The 22,082-nt window shown below is 38.3% G+C and overlaps 1 protein-coding gene across 3 annotated transcripts in view; it reads right to left on the reverse strand.

The window, feature by feature from the left end:
• LOC135697015 (serine proteinase stubble) overlaps window positions 1-14,289 on the reverse strand; it is a 99,923-nt gene extending 85,634 nt beyond the window's left edge. For 2 of the 3 annotated variants that reach the window (XM_065216564.1, XM_065216561.1), the window contains exons 1-2: window positions 14,186-14,289; window positions 1,100-1,830 (exon numbers count right to left, since the gene is read on the reverse strand). In XM_065216564.1, coding sequence (XP_065072636.1) covers window positions 1,100-1,313 — 214 coding nt within the window. In that variant the 5' untranslated portion in view covers window positions 1,314-1,830; window positions 14,186-14,289. The remainder of the gene's footprint in view (window positions 1-1,099; window positions 1,831-14,185) is intronic. The other variant, XM_065216562.1, reaches the window with a different exon arrangement.
• Window positions 14,290-22,082: the final 7,793 nt, after the last annotated feature.

Here is a 22,082-nt window from a genome sequence, read left to right on the forward strand (position 1 = left end):
CCGGCGTCGTATTTGACTCGGCCAAGCTGTTGCATAGCAATGGGCGTTTTCCTTCGTTCTCTTTTCGTCTCTAAACTGCTCGAACAATCGCTTTCAGTCATCTCATCGGCATCTCACGCATTTCTATTGCAATAAAGAGTGCATGAAATTTACCACACATTTGCAATGGACGGTTTAAACCCAAGTACGACCCAATTGAGACATCTTGTATCGAAGTTTAAGACTAATTATACAAGTCACTGTAAAGCGCAGCTCGACCACCTTCTCAGTAGCATTCAATCGGATTACATCATAAGAAAAGTAAATCCCGAACACAGTCGTGGCGAGTGGCTTAACTTTCTGGCCCGGATTTCGGCATCGCGTGGAGGACGGAGGATGAGTTGGCTTCGTGGGTATTCCGGTACCTGGCTTTAGTTGCATAATATTTCAGTCTGACTCATGCCACAGTGTAGGCAGTGTTTGCCTTCTGCGAATGAAGCGTGCTTTGTCTGAACTTGCGATTCCAGTGCACTACCGACCGCAGCGCAGTGCTAGTTGTTGATGGTAGTGGAGGACTGTCCTCGCTAGGAGGGGGAAGATGGTTGTTTACTGGGCCTTCAAGAGTCGCGCGAAAGCTGGAAAGTGCCATCGGATAGTTTGATTGTTTTACAAATAGAAGTGAAGGTGATTTCATAATGGATATTGAGCAGACATGTTGGAAATGAAGATGATTGCGTGAACGCAGCTTAAATACTGGGAAAACCATGTCGTTGGTCACCAGTAAGAACTGGTTTATACTGAAGTCAAGCAGTCTCTATACTTTAAGGTTGAATCCACAATTACTTAAGACTATAGTTTTGGTGAAAGATTAAACGCTGTAAACATTCTCTCCCTAAATGTTGCTTTCATCGTCAGTGCAATTTTTAATGGATTCAGTCAAACCAGCTATCAAATTCAGTTGTGGACCACCGGAGCATGTAATCGATCTTATCAACCCACCCGTCCGATTATCACGCCCCTGCTGTCCACACTGTTGCATTCGACCCACGCAAACTGTCATCAACCGTTTGGTACAACTTATCAATATTTGTACATCATTTTCATCATCATTCATACTTACTTCGGTCGAACTCCTCGAAAAACTTGCCCTGCTTCGGAAGCTGCCCGCTGATAACGTCCCGTAGATCATCCTTCGCCACCACATTGTTGTAGTATCGGTTGAAACTTCCCGCCCCTGTCACATCTCCACTGTTGCAAATCACCACATTCAGCAGTAGGACAACCACAACAATAAATCGCACGGGTGACGCACTAGTCCAACCCCCACTCATCATAGCTGCACTCACCGCCACCCGGAATTCCCCCGCACCTTTCGACACTACAACCTACGCGCTGCTGATCCAAGTTCACGTCACACCATCAGCTGTGTCGTCTGTTATTTTGCTGCCGTTTTCCCGACCTTTCTTACGTGAACATCACCGAAACTGTATTTGCCGTGAAGATTTTTCGGTGGGAACCGGTTCTCTCGAAACTTTTGTCAGACTGCCCCAGACTAGGCTAGAGAGAGATGGACAAACTATGAACCAGTGAATCTGACGATGCGATCGCGTAATCACTCTCACTATCACTTACGATCACAGCCAGCCAGCAGTGTTACAGCACACTTGCGCAGTGATGACGACGACGCCGCCGGTTTGGGTCTGGGTCTGGTTCGTCCGCTCGTTTATTATTACGCATAACAAAACGACGCCGGCCGTTTTTGGAATTTCTTTCTTTCGGTTTCTTGTTGCTTTCCTTTCTTTGGTTTCAATGCATAATCAAGGTTGATTGATTTACTGGTTGGAGCTGCTGCTGTTGCTGCTGCTGTTGAGGGATTTGGTTTTGTTTGTTTTAATTTGTGCTAAGATAGATACGGTCGAGGAAAGGTGTGTGTAGTTGGTGGTGGTAAGGTCGAAAGCAGAATTTTTAATCATTAGACCGAGTTTATTTTTAGCGTTTTTTGACGTAGGATTGCGTTTTTTGGCAACATATTGGCGATGAAATTTAAAAAAACCAACATCGACCATGTTACGCAAAGTGGTAAGGTTTTGACCACTTATAACTCTGTCAATAACCGATGGATTTTAATTCTTAACGACTCAATTGACTGGAAATTTGTCCACGAATCTACTGAAAAACACTTTATCAATTTTAATAGGTCACTATTGAAAATTACACAAATGTCTAATCTGCTATATGCAGTCGATTCATGTGTTTCTGCAAAGTTTAGTATAAGAATTTAATTCCTTTGCCTTTCGTCTCTCTTTATTGCTTGTACCCAGGCATGGAAAAGCATTTGCATTCATTTCGTGCATTCATTTGCATCCATTTGCCTCTAACTTTTTTCTTCAACAGCATTTCACAAAATAATGTATTGAGCTTTTGTAGGTTTTGTTACTAGCTACAACTTTTGTATATAAGTAAATCCATATCTCTTATGCATTACGAACCAGAGCGAACAGAAGCCACTACTGTTTTTCAGTGAATGTATTTTAAATTCACTGAAAAACAGTAACAAGTTCTGCGAGCTCTAGTTCGTAATGCATAAGAGATACAGATTTAGTTATATACAAAAGTTGTAGCTAGTAACAAAACCTACAAAAGCTCGATACATTATTTTGTGAAATGCTGTTGATGAAAAAAGTTAGAGGCAAATGAATGCAAATGAATGCCCGAAATGAATGCAAATGATTTTCCATGCCTGGGTACAAGTAATAATGCATCATTTTGCGGAATGCTGTTGATGAAAAAAGTTAGAGGCAAATGAATGTAAATGAATGTATGAAATGAATGCAAATGATTTTGCATGCCTGCGTTGTACCTTCATCTCGATGAGTCTCATCATCGCCTACTGGTCACCATAGCTGGTCGAACTCCAGACGAATCTTGAACCGCACTACCGTTCAAACTGGTGACAACGCTCTGATGAGGCAACGAAACCCCACCCCCAAGCTCCTCTCCTGATCCTATTCTTCGACAATGTACTACTATTAGACATAGAAATAACCGAAGACATCAAATCAAGAAGACTGGCAACTCTACCATTTTCTAATACAACCGCTATGAGACCGACATAACTGCATCATCTGACGCGTTAAGGTAAGTGCTTCGAACGAATTGGATAGCAAAGATTACAACCTCAGAAGAATGGTTTGTGAATTTGCTATTTTTTTATGCGTTATTTCCACCTTCGCTCGAGTGCGGCGCTACTGAATATGTCGCATGGATTCTGGCAGAGTTGCCAGTCTTCTTGATATGTAGGCTTTGAAATAAGTGAATTTTGTTAAAAACAATGACCAATGAATTTTCGGCTCCATAAAGCTAACGGGATTGAGTTGGAAGGTGAACCAGATACAACAAATCCTAAAATCGAACAAGAATATTTCGACATGTTTGGGTTTTAACATTTGCTTGAGTTGTTACTTAAAGTACATACCACATATTTTTTGTTTATTTTTCCCAGAAATATGTTATTGTTCTCAACAACGGTGCGCGGTGTCTCAGATTTATTATTCTTTTTATTATAGTCACTTTAACGCTCTTGGGTCATTCGTGACTTTTCTGGGGGTGAGATTTGAACTCGTGACTTTGGCGCGAGAGGTGTGGATGCTAATCACTATGCCATTCCCGCGCTACCTTTTTTTAAATTTCAAAGGCGCCCTTTTCAAAATTTTACAATCCATCCAAAATGGTTGAATTCTTGCGTAACACTTGAAAAGGGCCTATCTTCGTTGATCGATGCTCTTCAGAAAATGATGTTAGCTTGTGCCTGAAACAACACACTCAATGGGAAATACATTTGCAGTCGGGTTATTCGTCAAAAAGGAAATCGATGAAGAGAATAGATCGAAAATGATAGGCCCTTTTCTCGTATTGCGCGAGAATTCTTTGCAATAATGTGTTTGATTGCGCATAACATAACAGAAAAAAGGTTTCATAGAAATTTGTTTTTGTTTGGAAATGCTCTTGTTTCATATTTTTTTAATGTTTTTATACATATTTTTTTTAAATAAACAAAAAAAAAGTTCAAAGACGCCTTTTCTAAAAAAAACTAAATTAAATTTATGATTGTGTTGATTGTATGCCACCGTTAAACATCTTGATGACAAAGTGTCTATGCTTGGATCTCTTTGATGCAACACCCTCAGCATTTTGCATTACGAATATATGGCCGAAATGATTGAGAAATACGCAAAATTCAACTTTAAATAACACCATGGATCAAACATCCAGCTATTGGAAAATTAACATGAGCACCACTTACAAAGACGTTATTAATAATTGACAATTAAAAAAATATATCACAAATAGCCAAAATATATTATTTTCTATTCTGTTCGTTTTTGGCACGGTTCTAGTTTTCTTTGGAACTATCCCCACTCACAAATATCAAAAAAAAAAAAATAAAGAGTTTATTTATTGCTCGTTCATCTAGAGATTTTTTTGGAACGCCTTGTAGGATTTATTTGGATATATTAAGGGGTTACGCCTACCTGCAAACTTTCAAAAAATCCGTTTTTTTTACTGTCCTAATCGAAAGTATATAAAGTCATGAATATTTCCTCAAAAGATCAAGTTGATCCGATGAAAATTGTGAAAGTTATGCGACGTACAAAAATATTCACTTAAAGTGGACTAAAGCCAACTTGAAACTTTAAACGCGATTATCTCGGAATCCTATTTTCAAAACTGGTGCCAAAAATTTCTCGAAATGTATACATTCGATTCGTCCGATTCGTTTTGATTTCTGTTCAGTGCTATTTTGTGCAGCCCACGATCGTTCGGATTTCGTCTATCATTTAATTTCGATTTATTACAGCCGATCAAAGACAAATTTTAAGGATCAAAAATCGGCACTTCAACTTTGCAAGGCCGCCATTTTGTCAAAAAAGTTTTAAAAAAAACCGAACGATCAAGGACTAGTTTAATACATGCTTAACGATTTGGCATGGTTTTTTTTTTATTTCAGATGATTACATAACAAACCGCAGTTGGCACCGCAAAAAGCGTTTTTTAGGACATCGTCCACGAGGAGCAGCCATGCGGGGCACCAGGACCTCGTTTTTACAGCATCGACTGATAAATGTACCATTTAATGTGTGTTCAATAAACGGCAGAAAACCGATTTTCAATATGTTGCGTCGTTTTCGAGAAAAAAAATCCAAACTTTCGCTTTTTTCGGTCTTGCAGGTAGGCGTAACCCCTTAAGAATTCTCTAAAAATGGTCATGCATTTTTCTCTGGTGTATTTTAGAAATATCAATATTCTTTCTTTGCAAGCCATTCAAATTTCATGTAAAAATTATCGTAATTTCTCTATAAAATTTTCAAAAGTCCCATGGAATACTTTTCAGCATAGCTTAGAATCAAGTTGGCTTCAGAATTTCATTAAATTTGATGTTAGATTTTTCTTAAAGCCCTTTTAAGGATCTGTTTTGTAAAGTAGATGTAAAGCCTCGTACAGACATGTGGTCTTCCCAAGTTGTCTTTGTATTTATCTATATTAAATATATTTCTTTGTTAAAAGCTGACAGCTCTTGCAATTCTCTCAAGCCACAATCCACAATTGAGAAATATAAGATTGGATCTCTTACTAATAAATAACACAGCATATTTGAACGTGAAACACTGATGGTCATTTTCCATGTCAAATCATGTGTTGAATTAAAAAAATGTGGTCCAAAAAATCTCAGTAGGATAGTTTTTGAGATATAGCTAAAAAATGAAATTTCACTTAAAAAAATGTGCTCACTAAAATCGAAGACAACAAATCAAGAAGACTGGCAACTCTTCCATTTACTCGTACGTCCGCTATGAGACAGGTACAATTGCGTCATCTGCCGATCAAAGGTAAATGCTTCGAACTAATTTGATAGCAAAGATTTCATCCTCAGAAGAAAGGTTTCAGGGGGTGCCCCGGCGTAGTGGTTAACATTAATACCTCTCACGCCAAAGTCACGAGTTCAAATCTCACCCCCAGACAAGTCACGAATAACCCAAGAGTGTGAAAGTGACCATAATAAAAAAAAAAAAGAAAAATTTGTGTATTTGTTCATTTTTCTATGTGTTGCTTCCACCTTTGCTAAAGTGCAGTGCTACTGTATCTGTCACTTGGATCCTGGAAAAGTTGCTAGTTTTCTTGATATTATATCTGTTGTAATGAAGTTATATTTATTATTTTAACGTCAAATTAAAGATGATAAAATTTTCTATCGATTACAACATCACCATTTTTCAGTAAGATTAGTTGTTCAACCACTACAAACATTTTTATTTACACTGCTTAAAAGCTAATCAGAAATCAAATTTTTCTTGGAGAAATGCAAATTATAAAAATATAATAAACAAGCAAATAATTAACAACAATACCACTAATCTCACTGACAGTTGATGTTCAATTGATCGAAAAAAAAATCTTACTTTTAATTTGGTGTGAAAATAACTTATTTGGTTCCATTACAACTGGAGATATTTGTATTTTAGTAAACACACTTTTTTAAAGTGAATTTTCATGTTTTAGTTGTATCTCAAAAACTATCCTACTGTGATTTTTTTTGATTACATTTTTCGATTCTGCGCACGATTTTACATAAGAACCATTGGTCAAAGATTCAAGTTGATTTGTTTTTTTTTTACTTTTATTTGTAAACTAGTGTATTTGAAGATGATAGAAATCGACGGTTATGTGGAGGTAGACATTCAAATTATATTAATTTCTTTTAATTTTCGGTTGATTTTTGGCTCAACACTGGCAACTTCCCCTAGGGTGACTATAGCATCGTACCCAGCAAGCTTTCGCCACTAAAAATCCTGAGGGGCGGAAAAATGTTCTTTGGATATCTACAATATTCCATTACCTATACTTATTGTAATTCATAAAATAATCAGTAATCTAGCACAGGATGTCCCAAATAGTACATTTTTCGAAAATAATATGTTCGTCAACTTTCTCTAAGTGTGTTTGTTTATTTCTGTCATATTGAAAATAAGGTGTATTCAACGTATGATTTAATGATAATCTTTCAACACTTCAAATTACCTTGGAAGATTTTTTAGTAATTTAAGAGTTGTTAATGTTCATTTTGAGCATCTTCAGGACCCAATTATATTAAAAGTTTAATTATCAAATTTAATTAGTGTAAACCTACAAACGCTACACAACGCCTATGTAAAGGACATTTAAAGGACTTTATATAATATAACTTACCAAGAGAGACATAAATTTTTTTATATGTTTAAAATTAAATAAAAATTTCTCAAAAATTTTAGTCGAGTACATTTCAACCTATTTTTAATGTGTCATGCACAGGTTGCTTCACTCTTGTAAACAAATACGCTTTGGAGCATTTTGGTCATTTAATTGGAAAACAGCGCCCAGTACATTACTTAAGGTCTCACTTAAGGGGGACACCTTTTGAGATGTCTAAAAAAGGTTTTTTTTTGTTTTTTTTTAGAATCTAAGAATAAATGCAATCACTTCGGGTTTTTAGCATGTTATTAAGCACCATTTCACATTTATTATAGAAAACTTTCAGCCAAAATATTAATCTTCCACTGTTGGTAACCCTGCAACCAGGCAGATGCAGGCGATGATTTTGTCGATTGTGGCTACACATAATTTTTGTCTTTTTTACTTTCTAGAAAATCCATCCAACGCTTATTTCCATTTGTGATATCACAAGACCCCTCTTTCAGGATCTTATCTACCTGGAATTCCATGGAAAATTCCCCAGAAAGCGCAAACAAAAATTTGATGAAAGTATTAGTTGATAAGGTCGAGTTGCCAAAAACGGGAAGGCACTGTAATTATTGTTGTTAAGTTAAGCTAAGTTTTATTTTATTAGGAAGGCTTTCAGCCTGAGGTTGGTTCGCCTCCGTAATTATTGTGGTGACTTCTTCGTTAAAATATCTTAAATCTAAAATATCCAAATTCAAAATCAAAATTCGCAAAATTACCAAAATTCCGGCGTTCGACTAAAAACTACGAATTTTCGTTAAAATCGTAAAAGTTTGAATATCCAAAAAAATCCTTTGTTAGATTTTAGATAGTTCATTTTTACATCGTGAACAGAAGAATCAGCAAAATTGATCGAATGGTCTCTGAGATTCCTTGCTCGCAAAGTAAAAAAAAAAGGTTTCGAGAAAACGGCTGCCCACAGCGAAAAAGAAAATACGTTGGACTGAATATTTTCGATAATAAAGCTGAAATTTTACTGAATACCCGAGGTATTTGCATTTGTTCTAATGTTCTTAAATAAAAATAGCAAAAAAATACAGTTCATTTAGAGATCTCAACAGGTGTACTTCCTTAAATCAATAAGCCCCTCAATAACGCCTTGGCTATGAGACTCTAGACTGATGCAAAATTTTAAATTTTGCCCCCAACGCCGCTCAAATGGTTCCAAATCGGATCTTAATTAGCCTCTAAAATTTTAAACTCATTTGATAAGAAACTGACTTGGCACAAACTATTTAACATTTATATGGAAATTACTATGGGAAAACCAAACTTTTTGTTAATTGACTTCCAGTCTTGTTCCATATTGTACTGTTACAAGTTCTATCGCTATTCTTATGGAAAGTTTTACCAGCTACAACTTTGCAGAATATCGTTTTTCAGCCAAACGTCAAATTAAATAGTTATCAATTGTTTAATAGATGGATAATCTTATGGCATAATTAAGCAGCTGTATTGTGGACAACACTCTAATCTGCAGTGTGACATAGTAGTGATGATTTTTGTCCTCTATTCTTCGCGCCAGAAGCACAAATGTCGCCTGCTGAACAGTTGATTGAGCGTAATCATAAGGCATCAGCGAGTTGAATGATTAATAACTTTTGTTCCTTAAATTTGATCGAAAAGACGTTTTCAACAAAGTTGTAGCTGAGAAAATTATCAACAAGCGCAGTTAACATTTTCTAAAACAGAGTGAACTGATGAATTTGGAGGTAGATATCAACCAAAATTATGGTTTTCCCATAGTAATGTCCATATAAACTTCAAATGGTTTGTGCCAAGTCAGTTTCTTACTAAATGAGTTCAAATTTTGGGAGCCTAATCAGGACCCAATTTGGAACCGTTTGAGCACTGTGGAGTGAAAATTTCAATGTTTGCATCAGTCAAATGAGGCACCCCTATTGATTTTTTTTTGTATTAAATCTCTTTAATAAATATTTGACCAACCCCCCCCCCCCTTCACCTCCTTAACAAGTGGTCCGCTATGAATCAGAAGGTATATTTCAAGGTAATTTTTTAATGAATTCTAACAGCGTTTTGACTAGAACTCCAAGTAAATTGATGTGAAAGAGTATCATGGTCATTGCTAAAAAAAGCTCCAAGTGAATGTTAAATAGAGTTCAGAGTTGAATTTGTTGTTCTGAGGAATATTCCATGATGATTGAGAAAAGTATGCTGGATTTACATCTAATCTATTCCAAATAAGATATGAGAAGAATTCATAGAGAATTCTGATGATAAATCTAATAGAATTCCAAGGTCAATAAACTCGGAAGGTTGTTCAAAAATAATTCTAGAGCAAATTCTAAGGTACTTTTAAAAATGATGTCAATAAAATTCTGAACAGATTTCCAAGGGAATTCTGAGAAGTATATCAAGAAAATTAAATTTTGAGGATACGATTTCTGAGAAATTCAATGATGAATTTTAAGAGAATTCCGAGAACAATTCCAGGACATCTTCAAAAAATATATATATATAAGTGAGTGTTCGCAAACTACGTTGACACTTTAGAGGGGGGGGAGGAGTTGACTTGATATGGTTCGTAAAAAAAATCGAATCATTTGTATGGACGATTTTCTATGCGGGGAAGGAGGAGTCTAAAACCTTAAAAAATCGGTCTACGTAGTACTGAGTGCTGTCAATGTCAATTGACTTAAGATATTGGTCCAGCACTGAATGCGGTACGGCTTTGACATCATTAACCATATAAATATCATTTAGGAAAAGTTGAAAATCTTACTTTTATCTCAATAAATCTATTTTTTGAATAACCGTTGCATTTTTTTAAATACTACTGATGAGTTTTATAAAGATCGGTTATATAGCTGGCGTATATATAAATTTGAAGTAGAACTTACGATGTCAATGTCATTTGCGTCTTGGATATTGAGGCGAATGCATTAATATTCAAACTGTGTGAACTGATACTGAAAACAGGTGGCAAGAGAATTTCATCATTTTGTAGGCATTGACACTGATATGTTGCATCAACAGTTCCAAATTTTGAGTAGAATTTTGGGTCTGTTTTGAAGTGAATTGCATAATAAATCATTGGAGCATTAAAGGATTTTCAGAGAACTCATGGAAGAATCATTTATGTTCAAATTGATCTTAGGATGTTAGGTCCATTATAAAAAAATGTAGAGAGCTGGTTCTCAAATTTATTTCATAGGAAATTAATGTAGAGATAGTTTATGAGAACATTCCAAAGAAATCTTGTAGAGTGCCTACAAGGCCGCACACTTAGAAAAATTGATGTAAATATAGGTGCTCTGAGACTGACATATACGAGCGTGAATTTTGACATAAAATTGAGTCATAATAGCTTCAGCTCAATCAAACGTACTTTCGAACTTTTCAGTCTCGGAGCACTTAATTTTATATGACATGGTTGTTTACGTCGCATCCTTTATGTCAAAAATGGATTCCGTCACGTGTAAGATTGGGTATTTCTAAGTGTGTGCTCATAGTACGCGTATCCCCTTTTTAGAAACAGTCGTATGTCATCTTTATATTGCAAAAAAGAGTGATTAGCAGGGTTGTTGATTACTTGGGAACTCCTTTTATCGGGCATCGGACTTTATCATACTGTATCATTTGCATCACTGCCCTTGAGGTGAATACATTGATACTCTAACTGTGTGAACTGATGCTGCAAACAGGCGGATAGAGAAATTTAGCATTTTTTAGGTATTGACATTGATATGTTGCAGCACTGCTACGTAGTTTACAGCAACAAGATTTTCAGAGAACTCATGGAAGAATCATTAAAAATTTGGAGTTAATCTTAGGATAAATTCCGTGATTTGTGTTAGGTCTATTATAAAAAAAAATGTAGAGAGAGAATTATTTAGAGAAAATAAATGCAGATAAAGTTCATGAGAACATTCCAAAGAAATCCTGTAGAGTGCTTCATGTAAAGGTAGGAAGGAAACCAAATCCAACCCAAGTGACCTACAAGCCCGATTAGCAGGCTTGTTGGTTACTTGGGAACTGTATCATACATCTTGAAGATACTAGAATGTTCAATTTTTCATGAATACAGCAGGCACTTGATCCTCCTATCAAAACACTATATTCGTTACACCGCAGATCCTGACATTTATTCGACAATTTCAACTTTACTTTAAGGTATATTAAGAAAAAATTGATATTAGCATCGAAAAATATACCTTGGATAAAACAGAATGCATCATTTTAGTTTTATCTAGCTGGTTGATCTTGTCAGTTCTGACTGCTGAACTTAATGTTGGCACAATCTACGCATGAACCCCAAGTAAAAATTGAGTACACATGTTGGATGTCTTAGTTTCATGGTGTGGGTCCTTCTTTCGTTCAACGGAATAATGCCACAATTCACATGAGAAAGGAGTCAAAACAATGATTTTTATTGCAGAATGTCCAGCTGTTGAACCAACCAGCAGTCCTGAATTCCATGTAACATTGTTGGAAGAGTTTTAAAAGATTGATATACAGTGCTAGATAGGAAATTGGACCAGTTGGTGTTCAAGCGCCTATAGCGAATGAATAGTGAAAATTACTCTAAACTTGTTCAGAAACAACGTTGATTCTATGCATGAACGAATCTTAATAAGTTCCCAAGTAAAAATTCAAGCTGAACAGTAAGAACAGATGCTGATTATTGGTTGATTTAAGGTGAACAAAGCTTATTAACATCAACCTTAATACGTATATAGTTGATTAGTACTGCATGAAGTGAATTGTACCAACATAATCCAACCTCAATAAGTTAGCTGATCTAAAGATTTAACAAGCCTTACTTAAGCTTAACACAACTCCACAAATGAGCAATGCGTTACACATATTTTGATAGCTTGATTTGTTAAATTTCGTCAGTGTCTGTGTCATTCGTTGCATTTCCGGCATTTTGGTTCTTCTAAATTAACTGCCTACGTTTCTAATTAGGGTATATGCATATATTATGTCACACTCTAAGGGGGGAAGGGGGGGGGCTAAGATTTTGTGGCAAGCAATGCATTAGGTATAGGAAAAACGTCACGATATGCTCGATTTACCGTGACATAATTAATGCATGGGCCCTTACAAGCAGTGACAGCAGTTTTTTAGGCATAGCTCCAGGTAGATGTGGGCTGCGATGATGTCGGAAGTATTAACATTTGTATTACTGCGTTTTGTCTGTTATATTGCACTGAAGTTTCAGACCGCATTCTAAAAATATTACTCAATTATGGCACTAAAATAGTTTAAAAATGACGACCGAAATAAATCATGCACTTGTGTCTATATTGTGTCAACTGAACTTGAAAATAAGAGGAATGTTTACTGTCACCAGTTGTTGTTTACAATTCTGCATAGCTGTATAATACTATTCCGGTTGTTGTTATTCAACTTAAATTTGACGTGTTTCATACCTATTGCCACACATATGCTTAAATGGTTTAGTAGGTATGGTTTACGCCTGTGAATCAGCAACCCCAAGTAACATTGCAGGTTTTATCGTGGTTTTATAGCATTCTGCAAGTCTAAATCATGGTCTACAGAACCCTCATAAAACCAAAATTGGTACTTGGGACTGCCGGTTAGAATCCCGAAATAAAAAGGTAATTTTTAGACTTATATTAATAATATAAAATGTAAATCCAATAAGTCAGCAAAAAAAAGTTAAAGAAGTTTCATATAAATGCATGAGATTTGAAATGGTCTTCCATTATTATTTTTGAAATAAAACTAGAAGACTGAACAAGGGTTGGAAAAGACTGTTATTTAATGCCTTTAAAAGCTTATAATGTATACTACTATTAAGCTTTTGGCTGATTAACATCACCAGATTTAGATAATTACAAACAAGGTTAACATGGTCTATGTACAGCAATTATTCAATCTAAGACTGAATTTAAAATCGATTAAACAACACTTGTTAAGCATCACATTGGGATGCATTGTTATCTGTGAAATAATTCTCAACAAGACCAGATTAAACCAAGTTGAAATATCGCTAAATAATAAAGTAAATCTTGCATTTAGACTCTACATTTTAGAGTTCCATAAATTTTGTTCAGGTGTTTAATTTTTCAATGTTATTGCATCATTGAAAAAAAAAATATACGTACTCTGTAACATATGTGTATTCAAATGACTGCAACATTTTTTAGCAATCACTTTGCATATAAAATTGCCATTCCCACCAGTATCTTTATAGTAACAGCATAGCATGAATCATCGGATGCCAATCTGGATTTTGCCACCGGCAATCCTTGTTTACCACCCAACCACACACACACACTCTCTCTTTTCCGCAACAAGTTTGATTACACCACACAGTATCATGCCGGTATCACCACCAACGGATACGGACGATACCAGACGTGGTCAACTGTTTGATCGTTTTCAGATTAACGTAAGCCTCCGTACACCGCACATGCAAGCTGATCCGGCAACCTTGCAGTTTCTTCTTCTTGTTCCTTCACATACGGAGAGGTACCGTTGTTTGCGGGTGGAGTTTTAGCCGGTATTCCTTGTTTCCCTATTCTTAGCCGCCCGATCTTTGGTAGTAAGAATACTGACTGCAGATGATATCTTCAGTACCAAAAACCTGGTATTAAGGAGTTCAGCAAAAAAAAAAAATACCGGCTAAAACACCATCCGCAAACAACGGCACCTCTCTGTAAACCGAATCCGATCGATCGATGTCTCAATTCAATTTCACTTTCACATGGTAAAATGTGTTATGCCGCAGCTTAAATATTGCCTCATTTTCCCTTCTTCTACTCTCTGCGATCAATGGCACTGTCACTGCAGGAGATGGCTTCGTCTGGAGCTCGCAATCGCACTTGAACGGAAGATGGCACTTAATTTCAAGCAACTCTTCGCTTCATCTTAATTAATCAAATTCCCTTTCGTTTCGGGCTTGGCTTTTCGAATATTCCTTCACTAATCAATCACTCACTCACGCTTTCGTTGGCTCCAGCCCGACGGTTCGAATCTTCACGTAGATCTTTGAACTGAAACCCTAGAACGGACCGAAACGAATTGACTCTGCGCCACAAATAATCCAACTCGTTGTGACCATTACCACCCACTCTTTTCGGGGGGAGACCTCAACCAGCCACGACAAGCCCGTAGCGTTCGTTTGGGAGGTGGTAAAAAAACTGCGCTCCACAATTTCACCGTTTCCCACCTTTTTTTCACGATTCGCTGACTTCTGGTTTATTTCGTTGTTTTTGACCACTGCTGCCGTTTCTGCATGCGACTGAATTGCATAATCGACCATGAAATACTCTACGCCACTCACTCGGTTCACTCTCTCTCGCCGTTGTCGTTGTGGTCCACCGTATCGTCGCGATCCGAGATGATAATGACCAACTGATCCGGGTGACGATCGTAGCCCGACTGTGAACCATGTGTGCGGAAGTGGTCCGAGATGAATAGCTCCCGGCCTATCAACACCCAAACAGTTGGTTTTTTTTATCTGCTTCATGTTGGTGATAATGTGGTAGACGAGCGGTGACGGGCCTCTACGTATGGTGGTGTCCTCTCCTGGGTTGGCGGATGGGCCACAACGCATTCAACCAACCACATGCAACTCATTTTCCATCTCTTTCTCGTCGGTTGGAATGGGGTGGAACTGAACTGAAAGTGAAATGAATTTCCATCAAAACAAAAAAATAAACGCACTAACGAAGCGGCTGTTGATAAGGCTTGCGGTTGGAGTGGCGGTGTTTCGACTCGAGGATTGGTTTGTGAAATGTTATGTTTGAAACGATTTAACGCCAGTTACTTATTTCAGACACGATTTTTCTTATGAATTGAATTTCAAGAAGTTAAGTATATCGGATTATGGGTCGGTGCAAAATACCGGAACCAATAATTCGAACCTCTCAGGTTGCAATATACATAGTTCGAGATGCTTCCGCTAATATACTTAATAAAGTTGAATTATTTCAATCTTAATAAATTTGTTATGTGTCATTTATTATTCTTTACGCGATTTTTAACGATTTTTGCTCTAAATTACTGAAAGGGTGTCCCACATCAAATTGCATCATGGAAAAAAACGCTGCAGAAAATTACCTAGTTGACCGATCCTTTTCAAACTTTCAGACAATAATAAGCTTTTGGCATATTTTTTTTTAATTCAACTTCAATACCATAACCGTACGCTCGCACCTTACGCTGAACTCCACTTATAAGGTTCTGTAAAACATCTGGATGCAGCTTATTCTGTACGGAAACCCACTTTTTCTTCCTGTATTCTTCATATTTGACCTTCTTGAGATGCTTCCGTAGTGCCTGCTTCATAATAGCCTAGTATTTTTCGATGGGCCTTAGTTCCGATGCGTCGGGGGGTTTATGTTCTTGGGTAGTGACCCCGTTGGCTTCGTACTACTCCAAGACAACGTTTGAATAGTGGCACGAAGCTAGATCCGGCCAGAAGATCTAGAAGCTTCTGTAGACGCTCCTTGAGGTAGATCTCCCCGTTTACAGTCCCGGTAGCCATGAACGACACACTCCGTTTGTCACATGAGCAGATCGCTTGCCAAATCGTGTAATTATTGATATCGTCCGGCCATTTTCCACGGAGATGGCGCTGTTCCGCTGGTAGGAAGTGGTAAAAATCCCCATATAGAATTTGAGAGAAGTGGGAATAATTCTCTTTCGGCGCATATTCAGGTCAAAAAAAGTGAACGACAACCTTAACAAATTAGTCAGGGACTAAGTCGTTCAGCTTTTTCCCGGAAATAATTGTTAAACAAGCTACAATTAAATGAAAATGATTTTTCCCCATACAGTTTTACCTGCTTTACTACCAGTCCCCAGAGAGCCAAAAAATTCAAATTTGAGAGAGAAAATTCTCTCTCATGAGCTCAATCTCTCAACATGCCATGTATGATGACACTCGATTTGTGATTTCGCTTTCACAGATTACAAAATAGAGTACCTTTCACTACAAAACATGTCTGGTACCTCTAAATAAGCATTTAGTTTAACATTTGAAGTCCCTCCTTTTAAACATATTCTGCACAAAAGATACTTTTTGCTCCGCTCATAAATAAAAATCGGCGGAAAATTCTGTGAGGGGTGAGCTATTTTGTGTGCAGAATGTGTGAAGAAGAAGGGACTTCGAATAATAATCTAAATGCATATATAGAGGTGCCAGACATTTACACTGCAGTTTCCTCTGTGAACAATTAACGGAAAACACCGCAAACAGCAGCAGTGACATCTGATGGAACATGAATGCAGAAGCTTGACAAAATGATTAATTCTTGGCAAGCTTTGAAAGTTTCTGCTTCCTTACTTCCTCCGGAACATCAAACTTGTGCTGGGCGGTGAAGAACAGTAGTCCCGGAAGCTGCTGGAAGTCCGCCTTGACGTAAGTCTCATCATCCATGATGAGACAATAAGGCTTCGTCAGCATCTGGGTGTACAGTTTCCGGGCCCGTGACTTTCCCTTCTGCACTGTGTACGTATGCAGTCCCTCCCGGTATTTGGCTCTCTGAACAAAGGACTTAGATAGATTCAACTTTTTGACCACATCCCTGACCGAAGCATTGGGATTCCGCTTAAACGCTTTCACGACACTCTTGTGATTCTGATCACTAATATAACATCCATTCTGACCGCATTTCTCCTTCCGTTCGATGCTCAGAGTTTCGTAGTAGCTTTTAATCACACGACTCACCATTGACTGCACGATTCCGAGTTGTTAACCCATGTCCCGATGAGAGAGTTAAGGATTTTCCAGGTACTTGCGCAAAATCAATTCACGACGTTCACACTTAAAAATAACTAATTTTACACGAGTCGTAATCCATCTTTGACGTAAATTATGGAACGTAAACAAACATGTCATGTAAAATTAAGTATTCCCAAACCAAAACATACGCAACTCGACGAAAAGTACGATTGATTGATATTATTTTCTCGTTTCTTTCAACTGATTATTAAGTCATTTGGGCCGCTTTCATGTGTCGGTCTCAGGGCACGGAAAATTACATGACTTTTTGGTAGTGTGTTGCTTTTCGAGTGACGCCATTTTCCAACTTCCGAAAAACTGACAGCGTTTAAAATACGGTATAAACAATACACTCTAAACTACTTCTACGCAAATTTTCAAGAGAAAATACCCAATGGGTAATTTTCTACAGCGTTTTTTTCCGTGATGCATTTTGATGTGGGACACCCTTTACCAAGGTTGCAAAGACTCATTTCAGCTAAAATAATGTTTTTCGGAATAATAAAACCAAAAGATGGTATGATGGCATGTTTTACTTGTAACTTACAAGAAGAGGTTACAAAGTATGCGTTGGAAACATAAAACCTGTAAATTTTGCTTTCTATGAGTCACAATCAGCGATTTGCTGATCGCTGAGTGAGTGAGTGAGTGAGTGAGTGAGTGAGTTTGTGAAAAATCGCTGATTGTGACTCTCATGAAGTGAAATAAACAGGTTTAATATGTCAAACACATTCTTTGCAACCTCTTCTTGTATCCTACCAACTCAAAATTTGATCATGGCATCTAATTATTTCATAATTTAGAAAAACATTGTTTTAGCTGAAATGAGTCTTTGCAACCTTGCCCTTTACTTGATATTTGATGGGCCACGAATCACCTTGTTGATTCTGCGCCGAACGAAGTAGTCTTCTCCACTAGACTCGGTCCTGAGCCAATCGCTTCTAGTCACCACGAACGTTTAGCGACCTGATGTCCTCCTTAACTGCAAAAAGTCAACGTGTGCGGGGTCTACCCTGAAGTCGACAATCTCTACCAGGTTTACTGCTGAATATAATCCTTTCTTGTCGTTCTTCCGGCATCCACACTACATGCCCAGCCCACCGTAGTCTGCGGTGTTTTATAAGCTTCAATATCCGTACCGTTGTATACTTGGTACAACCATAGAGGTAACTCTAAGACCAGAAGGTCCCGAAGAAACATGCTCAACTCTTTGGCTCAGCTCTGGTACTCTCTTCGGTCCCAAGCTAATCGATGCACCCCTCGAAACATAGGAAAATCCACGAACCCCTCATTGTATCTGTCAAACTTTCATAACGAATCAAAACAAACATAGTGTAGTAATAGAATTTCGACTAGAATGGGGTACGCTTATAGATGTAGTTGGGACAAATAGGCTAGTCAAGTAGTGAGTTAATTTAAAAGCGTTTGTTTCCACCGGTTGGTACAACTAGTGATTCATGCGACGCCGCCAGATGCCATTTTCTTGTTTGCTGACTTGGGGCAAGACAGCTTTTGATCATGAGTAAAATCGGAGTTAATTTTGAGTAACTCTGAGTAACTCGCGTTGATCAACATAAAATACACATAGCAACCGATACTGTCAAGCAAAGCAAAGCAACAACATTTTAAACGGTGCGCTTGCAATGCTTTACTGGGAACATCTTTCAGCAATTAAAAGGCAATTGCACGTGTATGAAAGGAACTACAAGCTGTTAGCGTTAGCGTTAGCGTTGTTATGATATACTTCGTAGATTGGACACTAGCGACACTCACGTCTCTTCTGAAAGGAACTACAAGCTGTCCCCTCAAAATCGATGGATGAGTTCTATGGTGACCTTACGGAACAGTCAGAGCTGTCTTGCTTTACTGCCATGCCGATGACGTTTTATTAGGGGGATTTTGTACAATTTCTAGGAGAGTTCCAGTCAATCGCAAAGGGGATTTATGACAGTCTCAGTAGAGATTCCTAACAAGCCTTGGGGGAATTTCAGACAATACCAGTTCGGTTTCCCAACAATATCAAAGGTAACTTCGGAAAATCCAAAGAAGGAATATGAACTATCCTAGGGAGGATTCCGGACAATCACAGGAAGAATTGCACTCAATATTGACGGGGATTCATGACTGTCCAGGGGGGATTCTATATAATCCAGTCAATCCAAAGGTAGATTCTGGACAATCCCAGTATTAAAAAATGGTATGTGTACATCCATTCGACGATCGCATCAACTATGAAGTTGGCCAGAACTAACCTATTCGAAACTGGGATGAACAATTAAATAAAAGACTGCATTCAACAATGCTCCTTTTTGTGTCGATCAACACAACAACACAAGACGATGAAAATTCAACCTGTTCCTGTTCAACCTTTTTCAACTCGTGTCTATTGATGTCTTTTTGCAGGAGTATCAGGGAAAACAACGAACGCTTCTGGAGAGAGTTGACCCTAACTCTGACATTTTCTAGCTAAATATTCTCAAAGATTTAAACCCTTCTACTTCGGAATGCTGGTAAATAAAATGTTGCTTATCACGAAAGAGTTTCCTCATTTTAGGCATGTAGTGCAACAAAATATGAAACCTCTTTGACCGATTTTGTGAGATTGAGTTTTAATTTTCATGAGCTAAATTAATCTTCTGAAAACATTTGGCCAAATTCTTACTTCCTTAGTCTTGAAATCACACCATCTAGTGTTTCCTTCCTGGGCAATTTACCAGAATTATTCCCGAGAAGCAGTTTTTTTGTACGAAAAGCATGTTAAACATATATAATATTAAAAATGGTCACACAACTTTCGGGGAAAATTGATAGAAATTTCCGGAGAAAGTTTGACGAATCTTTAGTGCGAAGTCAGGAAAGCTTCCTGGCAAAGAATCTTTCAAACAAAACAAGTAGAGGCTTGGGTAGAGGCTTCTGACACAAACTGTGAGAAACTCCCGGGCAAAGCTAGAAGAGACTTCCATGCAAATTTAGGCAGCCGGATGAAACTTTCAGAATAATTCAGAAAAAAAATTTCCGTGGGAAGTCCGGATGAAATGGGAAATAGTTTCCACTTCCAGCGGTAGGACTTCTGATTATAATCTGATACTGTTGGAATGAAAAGATGATGAAACTTCCGTTGAACAATGGACGAAGGTGGAAGATTCTTCCAGGGCAAGTTTAAAAAAAACTTCCAGGAGATGTTGGAAGAAACTTTCGTGCAAAGTCAGACGAAACCTCCTAGAGAAATCATAAGAAGCTTGTCGAAATCTTCAAAGGGAAGTTGGATGAAACATCCAGAAATTGTCGGAAAAATCTTCCTGGAGAAATCCTGACGAAGTTCAAGTTTTAATAAATAACTACCGATAATATTTCCCGATTTCCGGGAAGAGTCTTCAGCTATTTAAAGATTACCGGATAATTATAAATGGCTGGGATATGAAAACACTAACACCACCACATCACCAAAAACTTCAAAGACATTACACTTTAACCATCCATCCTAGAAAGCAAACGAGACCTAAACATCCCTTGGCTTGGACAAGAGCCATCTAACTTGGATCTTTTAATGAATGAAAACTAAATTTTGAAATTAAAACATTCTGTCAGATGGGGATTGTTTGAACAATATTAGACTACTTTGTTTGTTTTTGAGTAAATATTGAGTAACTCAAATTTACTCACTGCAAATATATTAACTCTGAGTACAGTTGTCTTACCCCTAGTTTGCTGACGAGTATTGTTCGCAGCACCTTACGCTCGGAGACACCAAATGCTTTCCGGTCAGTCTCCTTAAAAGTACACGCTTCATGGCCGTAGAGGGCCACCGGAAATACCAGCGTCTTATACAAATTCAGCTGGTTACGAAATCCGTAAAAGGTCCTGTTTGCAGCTGCAATACGTCTCTTCACCTCGCGGGTAACATCATTATCGCATGTCACTAGTGTTCCAAGATACACAAATTCTTCCACTACTTCAAATTGTTCACCATCTATCACTTCACAACCAAAACCTCTATTGATGCAACACTGTCTACCGGCCACCATGTACTTCATTTTGGTAGAACTTATCGTGAGCCCAATCCTCGCCGTCTCCCTCTTAAAAGGCACAAGGGCCTCTTACACTGCTCTAAGGTCAATTCTGATGATTTCAATGTCGTCCGCAAAGGCAAGGAACATGTGCGATCGTGTGATGATGGTACCGTTCCTCTGCGCACCAGCTCTCCTAATCGCTCCTTCAAGAGCAATGTTGAATAGTAAGTTTGAAAGTGCATCGTCCTGCTTCAATCCATCTAAGGTCACGAACGAGGTCGAAATCTTGATTTCGATCCATCCACTTACTTACCAATCAGGCTAAGACCTTGTTGTCCTCTGCTGTCCGAAGAAGTCGTCTCCACTCTACTCGATCCATGGCCACACTTCGCCAGCCTCGTAGTCTGCCAAGGGTCCGCAGGTCGCCTTCTACAAGGTGGATTGCCCGCTGCGCGCCTTTTCTTCTTGTTCCTGTTGGGTCGCTTTCTAGAACCATTTTCACTGGGTCGTCGAGCGGCATTCTTACGACGTACCCAGCCCACCGTAGTCGCCTAATTTTTGCAATGTGGACGATGGATGGTTCTCCCAGCAGCTGGTGCAATTCGTGGTTCATTCGCCTCCTCCACGTTCCGTCATCCATCTGCACTCCACCGTAGATGGTACGCAACACCTTCCTTTCGAAAATACCAAGCGCGCGTTGGTCCTCCACGAGCGTAGTCCAGGTCTCGTGGCCGTAGAGGACCACCGGTCTAATCATCGTCTTGCAGACAGTCAACTTCGTGTGGCGGCGAATTTTATTCGACCCAAGCGTCCTCCGGAGTCCAAAGTAGGCACAATTCCCTGCCATAATGCGTTTTTGAATTTCTCTGCTGGTATAATTTTCGGCGGTCACCAGTGAGCCCAAATACACGAACTCATCGACCACCTCGATTTCGTCACCGTCAATCTGAACTCGGGGTGGAAGGCCAACATTGTCTTCCCTAGAACATCTTCATTTCATGTATTTTGTCTTTGATGCGTTGATGGCAAGTCCACTCCGCCTAGCTTCAGCCTTCAGTCTGATGTAAGTTTCCACCATCGTCTCAAAGTTCCGTGCC

The sequence above is a fragment of the Ochlerotatus camptorhynchus genome, unplaced genomic scaffold (genome assembly GCF_037179485.1).
Source record: "Ochlerotatus camptorhynchus isolate MF236.1 unplaced genomic scaffold, CSIRO-AGI_Acam_v1.1 ptg000064l, whole genome shotgun sequence".
NCBI classification, from domain to species: Eukaryota; Metazoa; Arthropoda; class Insecta; order Diptera; family Culicidae; genus Ochlerotatus; species Ochlerotatus camptorhynchus.